Source organism: Seriola lalandi, unplaced genomic scaffold (assembly GCF_002814215.2).
Source record: "Seriola lalandi dorsalis isolate HSWRI2012SDOR001 ecotype SW California unplaced genomic scaffold, Sedor1 jcf7180002054554, whole genome shotgun sequence".
NCBI classification, from domain to species: domain Eukaryota; kingdom Metazoa; phylum Chordata; class Actinopteri; order Carangiformes; family Carangidae; genus Seriola; species Seriola lalandi.
In genome coordinates this window covers 1,745,831-1,758,825 of record NW_019525107.1, presented here as the reverse complement: position 1 = coordinate 1,758,825, position 12,995 = coordinate 1,745,831, and the positions used below count along the sequence as shown (strand labels likewise).

The 12,995-nt window shown below is 41.6% G+C and overlaps 1 protein-coding gene across 1 annotated transcript in view; it reads right to left on the bottom strand.

Annotated features, from left to right (window-relative positions):
• ntsr1 (neurotensin receptor 1 (high affinity)) overlaps positions 1–12,958 on the bottom strand; it is a 64,608-nt gene extending 51,650 nt beyond the window's left edge. Inside the window, exon 1 of the mRNA XM_023415549.2 lies at positions 11,800–12,958. Within this exon, the coding sequence (XP_023271317.2) occupies positions 11,800–12,675 (876 nt within the window). The 5' untranslated portion in view covers positions 12,676–12,958. The remainder of the gene's footprint in view (positions 1–11,799) is intronic.
• Between the last annotated feature and the right edge of the window lie 37 nt (positions 12,959–12,995).

Genomic DNA, 12,995 nt, shown 5'->3' with positions numbered 1-12,995 from the left:
AAACGTAATTCTGTGTTTCTACTGTGAAGGGATGAGCGCGACCACAGTTAGATGGATTCACTGGATGGTGAGTGTACATGAGCTATTTCCTCCTGGCAGCGATGTGTTTTTTTTAATTCATTATTTGCATCTGCACTTACTGAGATTCTGTTGGTAATTTATCTATATAATAATCCAGACTCAAGACATCACCTCAAAAAATAAAATTTGAGTCAAATGTGACCGAATGGAAATGACCCCATTAGATGATGAAAGTGTTTTATCGGTCAATAACAAAAGAGTCCTTCTCTGAGATGACAGATCACAAAAGTCAAAACGTCCTGATGAATGACCAAAGTTCTTCTGTGAGTCCTTTGTTAATCAGATCTACAGTTAACACAGATCCTATAACTTGTGAATCAGAAACAAACCAAATCTAAACGGTGGCGGTAATATTGAGACTGAGTTCTCTTATTTGTCTCTGTATCAAACTGATCAGCTGCAGCTGTGTCCTGTCAGTCTCCAAATTAGCAAACTCCAAATTAGCAAACAAAATCTCTTACACTGCCTATCTTGCAATGATAAATCTATTTGCAACTTTTTAATCTAGCACTAAAATATTGCAAACAGATGTATCATTGTTGTTTGCTATTTTGCAAACTTGACAACCAAAGAAATGGTCTGTATGTTTTTGATTTTATCCTTATATGATGCTTTTCAATTTAATAATGTATTATAATTATGACGCTTAAGTAACTAACCACTGTGTTTGCAAGCTGTTTACAACAGTGGAGAGCCATCTTCTCCTCCGGCAAACTCCTCCCATAATTGCCAAGCCTCAGTTCTTCATATCTAAACAAACATCCATCTCACTTTCAGCAGGGAATAATCCAAATATTTGTATCACATTGACACTGTTTAGACCAAAGTCTCTGCACAGGCTGTATGCCAAGTGCCATTTGGTGTTTTATAACTGCAAACAGAAACAGTCACCAGTGTAAATGCATCTGGCTCTTGTCATGTGTCATCTTTGACATGCAGAGTAGTAGAACATCACGTGGCGCAGAAATACTGAAGTCATGTTTGAATTACATGAGATTTCAGGTTCCAGTGTGTCAGCAGATGCAAGAATATCTCTTGTCTTATCAGTAGGTGGTGATTTAGCAAACATCACAGTAAACCCACAGTTTTTTAAAAGATTGGACATTTCTCACACTCAAACATTGTAATATCGTATTTTTACCCCTCACTAGGTTCGGAAAGAGTACTGGAATATTCTACTTAAGTACAAGTCCTGTTACTTAAAAGACATTTTATTTAAGTACAAGTAAAATTAATTAAAATGTGCTTGTTAAATGTTATTGCGTTACATTATCAAAAGGGGGAGGGGTGAAAAATATTGTGATAATAACATGTGATAAAACTATTGGGCTACTAGGCGTGTATGCATTGATACTTCAGTTTGCAGTGAAAGCAACCAATAACTTCCAGCCAGGCAGACTGCAGCAGTCAGTGCAACACCTAAAACTAATGCAGTCCCACAACAATTCTGCAATTTTAATATTATCAATTGTTGGATTGGAGGAGAGTTGTTGATTTGTCTGTGTGATCATTTTTGAGGTGTTGTGTGTGGTGCTTTTGAGCTTTATTGCATTATACAGAGAGGTGTTCCTATTATTTAGCCTACCTTCTATAAATGGGACAAAATAGAAACACCAGGACACAGCAGGAGTTCATAGACTTTATGTAGCAATATGAAGCTACATAAATCAAACAGCTGCCGCTTCTTGGAAGTAACAGCAGAATAAAGCAGCAGAACAAGTGGAAAGGTATAACACCAAAAACTCCACAGTGGCTGCAGCTGACAAAGACAGATAAAATGCTGTGTTGCTAGGCAGCGTACCGGTTGTTGATGCTGTACAGTGTTGCACACACCTGTCTGAATGTGACTCTGCGTCTCATGCTAGTTCTACATAATCTGCTCTAAATCCATCTTCTCTGCTAGATCTCGAAGCAAAATATAACCAGTCTGTCTCACTGTGCTCCAAGTTTACACTGAGCTGAATGAGCCGCAGTCACAACAGGGATGATCAGGAACAGCAGCGAGGTGGTTCACACCTCAGTGATGGTGAAAGTGAATGTAGAAGTCACAATTGAAGGACCCACTGTCAGTATTTTTCCATTTAGGGTAAGCCAGACCCAGCATGCACCTGTTAATCACGCCACACGGCAGGAGTGATTTGGGACACCTGCCGTGGTCGCCGGCCGGCGCATTCAATCAGCAGCTTCTTCTCTGCCGCACCTGCTGATTTGACTCTGATTTTCATTTGTTGGATCCTCACAGTTAATAACAACTTCATGTGACTTGTGTTTTTAAAATGTAGCGAAGAAAAATACTTGAGTTAAGAAATACTTAAGCATGAGTAAAGTTACTGATTTTTAAAAATACTAAAATACCCCTGCTGCTCACACAACACCCAGTGAAAAGCATGCTAACACCAGTGTTGTAGAGAGGGATCGTTTTGGAGCAGCTATCATCAAGTGCCTTCACTGTGGAACTACGTAGCTCAAAAGTCATTAGATATCTAATAAATGTAGAAGCTTCAAGGCAGGATATTACTTGATTGGCTGGTAGAAAGTTTGTCGAGCAACTGCTGCTCTGGGGATGTAAACATAACATTGGGCTCTGTTCTGCTTGTGATCCAACAAGGTCTGGACTGGTTCCCTTTGAAGAGGATAACCAAGAGGGAGACCGGATGTACTGCAGCCAAGAAGGATGTTTAAAAGAAGAGTCACATCACAGAGTAACATATTAGACAACACTGAGTTTGAGCAGACACTTGAGTTGCTGTCAAGATGTTTATTAGGGTAGAGCTTATCAACCATCCCGTTCCTTCATGTTCAGTCTAGCACCTCTGTTTTTTTTTTTGGCATGAATTAGGTGCTACCTGACACTTTAAATTCAATAAATCATTACTGTGTTCATTTTGAGAGCATACTGTAGCTGTGTAATTACTGTAAACAACATCTGCTGTCATTTCTGGCCCATGCACTGCATTAAACACTGTGTTTTCCAAAATGTCTGGCAATGGCAGGTGGTGAAATGAGTCAAATGAGAAGGCTGTTGGAAAAAAATCCCCTTCAACATGCTGTCCTCAGCGAATGCAGTGACTGGCACAGACAAGCTCTGTGAAAAAGCAGGAGGCTAAATATTTATTAGAAGCACTTACTGCCACTGTTGTGAGATGGAGATAGAGGCTACCAATTCTCATGACTTCAGTCTCAGGTAATGATACAGAACTGTGTATTATGGCTTGTTTTAATCATTTTGGGACTTACATTGTTAAATTATTTAGAAAAATGTTCAGCAATTAACTTTTATATTACAAGTAACCCTTGGAGTTAATGAGAATGTGGATTAATTATGAGTTTGTCCAAATATAATGAAGGTAATTGAGCCAAAGTGTCCCTATGAAAATGACCAATTACAACAATGAAGGATTATTTTGGCTCAACCATTTGGAGCCAAGAGTGGCTATCAGAATACAACATGCACAGTCCCAGTTATGCAAGATGCAACAAGCTGAACTTAAACTACACTAAAATCTCTGGGATATTTAAATAACCACAGCAGCAGCCGCCTTCAGTGTGACATGATCCCACTCATCCTTTTTCTTCACTACCAATGAGCAATGAGGGTGATCCGGTGAGACTCACACTTATGCCACTCAGTTGTCTTTCATAGCATTTGTTTCATGTCTAATTGGGAAATACGGATTCTCTTCAGACATAAACTGAAGACCAACTGTGGCGCAATCCAATCTTATACACAGGGCTACATACTGAGCTTCACCAGGTGATTCTTTGCCCAAGACATAAACAGCTGGATGCTTTTCGTATAGCTTTCTGTTCTATTATGTTGTAAGGTCACCCTTCCCTGGAGCGAACATGATGCATGTGGGGTGTAACCTGAATCTCCCCCATTGGTTTAGCCCAAGCAGCAACCTGCGGTGCTGAAAAATGAAGCCAACACAGAGGTGCCTAACCATTTAAACTCCCATTTTAAAAAGCCCAACTTTACAGCAGAAATAAACTTGTTGCCTGGTACAAAACTATACAACCACTATAGATAATTCCCCCTTCATTACTTGGGGTGAATTCATTACTGGGGATGGGAAACAGTGACACAAAAAAGTGTCTGGTGTCCCACAGTTTTCTCATCAAAACCATCAGGGCAGCAGTCGTCTACTCAGGTGCCTCACCTCCTGAGTGGCCCTACAGCTGCCTTGGTGCATTTTACAAACACACTTGGGTTTAGTGAGAGACCAAAAAGGAAGACTAGATACTCATGATGTAGAGGAAACACAGCAGCCATGTGTTAACATTTCGAACTTGTATTTTCTGAAATCCTTATTTGGGCCGCGGAGGATCATGTGTATCTCACTCACCCTGCCGTTGGGTCCAGGAAACATCTTGAGTAGAAGCCTCTCCGACTGTGCGAGGGATTATTCTTATCCTTCCTTTCGCTAACAGAGAGGAAATTTCCTCCCACAGGAAGTGAGTGGCCCCCAGCCTGTGACTGAATCACTCCCCTGGACTGTGGAGGGACACAAGCGAATTGAAGCCCCTATCCCTTGTTACCACTCTCATAAAAGTCTCTGAATTTGTACATTCTGACCAACTCTGTGTTCTCAGTGACAGGGGGCTGACAGGTTCGTCTGCCATAAAGCCCTCTTTTGTCGCAGAGGTGCCGAACAACTTGTTCTGTTCAGCTTGTTCTGCAGGTTTATTTCATGTCTGGGGAACAAGTGACCAAACTTTTTTGCAATAATAATTTTGTTGTTTTCTTTTGCTGCAGCCTGGGCAAAGGTTTGGCATTCAAGCAGAGGGTCTATGGTGGTGGGCGTTCGTCTCAGTACATTGGCCTCGTTAATCCCTCTTTTTCTCCTCACACTTCTTCTGCACACAACGGCCACTTGAAAGAGACCCTGGCACCTTATGGGAGTATCGAGGAGGTCTTCCGTCTTCTTCCTTGAGATGGCGGTGAGACTCAGCCACTGAACCTGTCTTCAGGTGCAGGTGGCGGCTCCACTGGGGTATCTGGTGGAAACCATTAGTCTTCATTCTGTCACATTCAAGCACGGTGCCGCCTGCCACTGGATGGTTCTCTCTATATGGCTTGTTGTGCCAGGAAATGAAAAATTCCTCGAGCAGCTCAGAGAAAATCGGCAGGTGTTGTTTACCCATTCTCTTCACTTTGGGTAGCTTTTTCTTGCAGCGTGACTGGACTGCCTTGCCTTGGATGTCAGACCTTTTGATGCTGAGCATTGTGGCAGCGCATTTGCACATGTCCTGCTGGTCCAGATCCAGGGTGGGTGAAGGCAGTTCCCTGTCTCCTGGCTGAGCTGCCATCGGTGATACAAAATAATTGCAAATTGTCTTGGATACTGTCAGAAAAATCCCAAGTAGATATTTTTAAGTCCATCAGCTCGACTGAATTGACCTTATAGGCACTATTGTCAGCAGGTGAACAAAAGCTTACATTCACACGCACACCACATTCCTGAACACGCATAACATAAAGTTGTGCTCATATTAGCCTTACGGCACACACACACACATACATCAGTTGTCATTTCACCTGCTGAGCTGCTGGATGCACCTGATGCAATCTTCAGTCTGAATAGTGAATATTTGAAGCGTCTGTCAGCAGTTTGTGTGCTGAGTTCTGCAGTCAGTGTCATGCACTGAGGGTATCTGTGTGCATTTTCATGGTTGTTATTCTGAGTGTTTGACAGAAATAGTTAAGGGAGCATGTGGCATAATGTATAGTGTATATGTGGGAATATGATGTAGGGGGTTGGGTTTGTAGAGATGAAATTATAGGCAGTATAGTCAGTCTGGCTGCATTATGACCCGTGCCTTCTGACATCGGGCCGCTCTGCTAGTTGGTCTAAATCAGTTTATATACGGTAGCTTCAATTAAACTAACTCATGTCTATTACTGTTACTGTAACATTTCAAATGACATACTGTAGCATCAGTCTACATAAATGCCTTGACATTTTCAGATGACTAAAATGTACATAGTAGAAACAAATGAAGTGTTCAATGTCTACCGATGGCAGTGTGAACTATTGACCAGTAAAGTTACTTAGCTACAGGCAAACAGAGTGCAGGCTGGACAGAAGCAAGGCCGTGAAATGAAATGCTCTTTCATAGCCATGCTAATGCCGTAGCTATAAGGCCGGCCATGCTAGTGTCAGTTGGTCCACCACTTTGGTCCAGACTGAAGTATCTCAACAACTATAGGATCAATCGCCAATAAATTTGCTACAGACATTCATGTTCCCCACAGGGTGAATTGAAATAACATTGATGATCCTCTGACTTGTCATTGTGCGCCACCATATAGTCAAAACAAGCTTTTGTGTCTGGTGCTATTTAGCAGACTAGCTAGCATGCTAACATGCTAAGCTAAAGTAACAGACATGGTAAATATTATACCTTTTTAATATCAGCTTTTTAGCATTATTATGGTGCGAATGTTAGGATACTGATGTTAGCATTAGGCTCAAAGCACCTCTGTACTTAACAGCCTTACCTAGCTGCTAGCATGTCTGTAGATTCTTAGTCTTGTTGTTAGAAGTCCATTAAGTGTGTTGATTCATGGATTATTTGAAAACAATATATTCACAAATTGGTTGCCAAGCAAGCCTATTTTTTGTGACTCAAGTTGTTGTTTGCTTTGCATAATTTTTATTATGAAATAGACTACAATTAATAACAAAATTACAATTAAAGAGCCTAACGTAGTATTTTTTATCATGCTGATTGTGTTTTTTCTGCAGTTTGTTTGGTCCTCCAGTTCATTGGGGGAGTCAGTAGCCTATAATATTCTTACAACTGAAGGAAAAATATCAATACTCCTAGTGATACTAATGACATTCTTCTAATTCTCCAAGATGTTTACATCACATGTGAGTTGAACCATCAGTTGATTTATGCAAAGAGAATGAAACCTGCCTACAGTGTGTAAAATAGACTATACTGCATCATGCAGGTGTAAATAGAGAAGGGGCAAGACATTTGCAGCAGACAATGAAATAAAGTAATAGCCTATCGTAAATGTCCTTCTCCCCTGGCTGAATTTTGCAGTTTGCACTTCAAACAAACTCATCCTGCTGCACAAACAACATGATCCTGTGCAACCCAAGCGGAGACTCCTGCACAGCAGGAGATCACTCAGTGCAACAACAGCTGACAAGCTCACAGATACACAGGCCAAGGTGAGGGCACACAGCAGCATCAGGCTAATCCCACAGCGTGTCAAATTTAAATGTACAGGAAACATCTGAGTTTACTGTCAGCTGCAGTCAGTTAACCTCACTGTCAATTTGCTCAAATCCTGCAACTTTGAAGAAATTAAACTCAAATCCAAATCCTCTTCCCCATTAAGTCCTTCAGCCTCTCATTCAGACCCACACTTCCTCCCTCATCAACTCACCCTGTGTCTCAGTAGATGTTTTAAACACATGAATGTGTAAAACATTTGTAACATTTGTATTTTCATCTGTGGTAGAAGATTGTTAATAGAAAATGTTTCAAGAATTTTCCGGAAATCAGTGTGAGAAAGTTTAAAAACGAGTTAGCTTCTCTAGAATCAAGAAAAATGACTCTAAAATATTGAAACATGAAACTAGTTGATGGTCTCACCACACCGTCAGTCAGTAATAGACATTCAGAGTTAATAAGAGCATTCTTGCATTATGTAAAAATGTGAACCATAACACTGTAAAATGTAGGCAGTAGAAATGTCAGAATATAAAATGGAAAGTACTTCAAAATTTTACTTAGTACAGATAATTTCCCCTTGGTATGAATTATCAGACTAGGGCCACAGCTAACAGTTGTTTTCATTATAGATTAATATACTAATTTTTTAATCTTTTAATGGCCCCATATTAAATTAAATAAATTAATACTGTGTAAGTATCAAAGCGCTCAGTCCACATATGAATGTACACAGAAGAGAGTCTCAGAGCCTCCTCTCTTCTGATTGGCTCACCGACCTGTTGTTGCTAGAGCTCCAGAGAGAATCCTGAGAGAGGAGATGTAAAACTACACTGAGATGGTTTTTGGTTCTTAAAACCACAAATATATCTTCTTATGGATCAACACTTCAAAGATGCCAGCCACAATGGTGACACTGCCAAATGTCTTGTTTAGTCTAAATTTGCATGAAAATATGCTGAGAAGATTAATTGATCAATAATATATATAATATTGAAGACGTAGCACTGAGGCTCAGAAGATTATAACCTCCCGTAAATGCAATGATGGTCGAAGCTCAAGCGACAATCACCACCACCCACTCCCGGCAAGAAATAAAAATAATTAAATTAAAAAAAAATGTTTTATTAAAATAAAAATATGCAACTTAGAAATATACAAAAATGTATTCTTTCTCATAAAAACAAAACATTTCCAAGTAACAAAATAGTGTTTTGTTTTTTGCCGCTAAATTCTACTTTTTCTAAAGTGTTCGGTTAAGACCAAATGTCCGTCGTGTCCCCAGTTAACAATGTATGAACCAAGGTTCTGATGCAAAGTCAAAGACACCAATGATACACTCCATAGCAGTGGGTGGCGGTTGTTACTCACTTCATAGCTTGCCAGCCACCATAAACCATAGAAACAAATAGTTGGTTATCAGGGGAGCTAAGCAGTACACAAGCAGCCACTAGATTGTATTTTCCATAGAGTGTGAAGACCAATCGTAGCATTAGAAGAACATATTCAGGTGTTAGGTAACTAACTATCAGCCTGTTGCTGTGGCTTTTGCTAGTCAGTGTAAAGCCATGCCTATGTTCAGCTGCACAGTCTCACTTTAAACTGAAAGAGCTAGAAAACTAACATTTCTACAACCCAACAGAGTCTGGCCTCGAAGGTTTTAAGAGGTAAAAATTGTTTTCAGGTGTTTTGCATTATTCATATTTGCAGTTTAGAGTACAGTTTTACTCACAGTACTGCAGTTGCTGGCTACCTGCTGTGGGAATTGAACTCCTAACCCAGGTAGTGTTGGTTCCATGCTCCTCCTATAAATCTACGCATAATCAGCCCCCCCCCCCGCCTCTCTCTCGCTCTCTGACCTCCTCATCTTTTCTCCCACAAGTACACACACACACATACGCACTCTCCCCCTTCAGTGTCACACACTGTTGTCAAAACAGCCAGAGTGTTTAGGGACCCTCCATGACAGCAGGTCACCTCTCGGACCAGCTCATACTGCATCTTTCATACACACATGCACAGTACAGTACATTCACAAACAAACACATGCACATACAAAATGCTATGGGAGAATTTGGATTGTTTCCTCTTTGTCAGCGTGCGTCACATAATCTCTTCTGACTCTCAATTTATTTGTTGTTCTTTTCTTTACATTAAGTGGAAAAAATAACACAATGTCTGATGTGATTTCTATAGGGGAAGATCTCAAGTGTGGGAAAATTTCTCCAGACTATTTGTGGCAGGCTGGTTCACAAATGCCAATATCCCCAAAGAAAGCATCAGAAGATAAGAATTGTTAACCTTGGCACTGCTTCAGTTAGTTATCGTTATGCAGGAGTGATGAATAGGGGAGGCGAAAACAAACACACACAAAAGAAGACACATAAAAGACAAACAGGGACAAAATCTGTGCCGTCAAAAAGCAGGCGAGAGTAAAGCCAGACGCGGCGAACGCAGAGGCAGATGATACTGGTGATGATGATGATGATGATGATGGTGTCACATCCCCTCCTGCTTTTGTCTCACGCCAAGCGTCCATCAAACACCTCGCCTAATTATTTCCAGTTTCTCGCAGAGCAAATCACAACACCAAGAACTCTGCCGGCCTTCCGAGTCAACGGCAAGTATGTTCAGTGTAAACAAAGCCGGGGGGATTGACCTAATCATTTATACGACCCACGACCTGCAGAGCAGCACCATTCATCTTGGGGAGCAGCAGGGACAGCCTTGAGAAATGGCCTTTTTTTTGTCATGGGGGGGGGGGTTGCTGTTGTGCTCAGAGTATTATGCATGTCTGTCTCTTTGTTTCTCACCCACACACTTGCTGATGACTCATTGAGCCATATGTCTCTTTAACAAGCACATACTGAAGAGCTGCAACCTACGACTAATTTCCATTACTGATTATTTTCTCTATGAATTCGTCCATCATTTGGTCTGTGAAATGTCAAAACAAATGTTAAATAAAACTGCCCCTCACAATTTCCTAGAGTTTAAGTGGCCCCAGCTTGTGCCTATGTATCATCATTACATTCAAGTTACTCAGTTCAAAGCATCACATTTTCTGTAAGATAATGACCTCCTCTGAAACACCCACAAGGCTGCTCTAAAGGTATTTCTAAAACCCTCAAAGACTCTTCCAACTGTCTGGATGAAAAAAATATTCAGTCTGCTGCACAATTATTTTTAAATTCTTTACAAAAGGAGTGAGCAGCAAGAAATGACACGTCCTTGATTTTTTGATCATTGTTGTTATAACTTCATTTGTATTGCACTTTTCTTTTATAGAGGTAGTTACAAAGTGCTTTTACTAATCGTTATTTCTGACTGCTGTCTTTGTTTGGATAAGGAACAAGAGTTGTAACTTAGGAAACTTAGGAGACATTTTATCATCAATTTCATCCAGATCATTAGATCTGTGATGTCACCGCAAAGCACTCACTGCTCTCAGTCATGCACCAAGCCCCGCCCACCTGGACCCACCATCCAACCCTGCAGGATTTGGTTTCCAGGAGTGTTTACCTGAAATCTGACATATTTTTATTAGATTAATCAAAGCAGTCAGCCACCAACCTGTTAGAGCTCCAGAGAGAAGCCTGAGACAGGAGATGTAAAACTACATTGAGATGGTTTTTGGTTCTTAAAACCAGAAATATATTGTCTTATGGATATCAGCGCTGACCTTTAACAGGCATTAACAGTCCAAAAGCCAAATCCTCACATTTAAGAAGCTGAAACCATCAAATTTTTTTTCTTGAAAACAATATCTTCAATGACTGATTGATGATCGATTAATAGATTAATCACATATATAAAGCAACTGAGCCAACAGGACACTCCACTTCAGAAAACATCACACCTGCACAGCACCCTGCATGTAGCTGTCAGCTTGTCCGCTTTGCTCTAGCTCTTTATGATCGTTTCCCTGTGATTCCATAGATTTTCTCCCACAACCAATGTTTTCTATCTGATAATGAAAACTGAGGATCTGATAATTTCCTGTGCGTTTGATTAATTTAAACCGAAACAAGCGCAATGATGTTGATGTTGGTTCGAGTCTGCCCTGTTCATTTCCTGGAAGAAATTAACCTGCAGTGAGATGGATTTACTCACAACCCGCTGGCTTAATTTGTTTTATTATATTGAATTAATGCGTAAATAGGTTAATAAATTAAAAATAATACACTTCTGCGGAGGCTATAATTTAATTTCTTGTTTTAGTTTCCAGTGAAACTCAACAGATGCACCGACAGGAATTTTAGAGACACATTCGCGCGTAAAACCGCATGGTTTGTCAAGCGCAATGTGCACAACTATGGGCACGGTAATAAAAAAAAAGACAAAAAAACAAAAAAAAAAAAAACAAACTCTCCTTATTTAAGCTACTACCTAGCCGAGGACTCCAGAGTCCTATATTAACATTTTCATTTGAATCCGTGTCGGTGCGTAAAGAGCAGCGATGGAGACGCGTGCGTAAAAACATGCAGCCTAAACAAACCAGCGATAAAAAACTTCATCCACACCCACCTGAAGAACAGTTTTCATGGTGACGGGGGAGACGATGGCGGTGCATATCTTCTCGCCTTTACGTGTCTCCTGGCCCATGATGAAGAGCATCGGCGTGGCGAGTGCGAAGGAGGCGAGCCACATGGCGCTGATGAGTTTCTTGGTGCGGCTGCGGGACATGATGCTCTTGGCTTTGAACGGATGGCAGATGGCCATGTAGCGCTCCACGCTCAGGCTGGCGATGTTCAGCGCGGTGGCGTAGGAGCAGCTGTCCCGGAGGAAGTAGTAACCCCTGCACACCGCGTCCCCGAATACCCACGGGTGGTGGAACCAGATGAAGTTGTAGAGCTCGATGGGCATGGAGAGGACGAGGATCAGCAGGTCGGACACGGCGAGGCTCGCCAGGTGATAGTGCACGGTGCTCTGGAGGTTCTGCAGGGTCTTTTTGGTCAGCAGTGTGTACAGGGTGATGGAGTTCCCCAGAGAGCCCACAGCGAACAGAGCCACGTAGATGACAGTGACTATCACCTTGGAGTAAACATCCGTGTTGACTTCCAAGTCTTCCTCGTCCGTTTTAGAAGCGGCAGTGCTGTTATCAAACGGAGACAGTGAGTTATTCCCAAAGAGTCTCTGCGCCAGCGCGCCCCAGCCGGACAAATCGCGCCCCAGGAGCGTGAAGTTTAAATCCATTGCGCCTTTTTTTTTTAAACGTGAAAGCATAAAAACTGAAAATACGACTGAGCAGACATTGATGACCCGGAGTAAAACAGGTTCAGTGTGTGGAAGTCGGAGGAGAGCAGCTTTAATATTTGGCAGCGCAGGAGGCGTTCTCGCTATTGGCGCTGCTGCGATGACGCACAGCCATTCCGTGAGTGGAGCAAGCGCCACTTTGTCCATTCATGTTTCACCTCGGAAACCAACAATAACGCGAAGGACCAACAAAATGAAAATTTCAAATGCAGTGGCAGCTTTTGAAATTTACTCTGACCCTGATTTCTCTCTCTCTCTCTGTACACCTGCCTTCCCTCTCTCCTCCTCAATCCCTCAGACGCAGAAGTGCAAAGAAATAATGTTAGGCGACAGCTGGAGACCCCGCTACAGTATATTAAATGGTGCTCAAGGCTGCAGTTCAGATTGTGTCTTCAGTGCTGATGATCCAGTCTCAGCGTGGAACAGTGTTGTTATCACTGGACAGGCTCAGAGGAAATATCACTCTA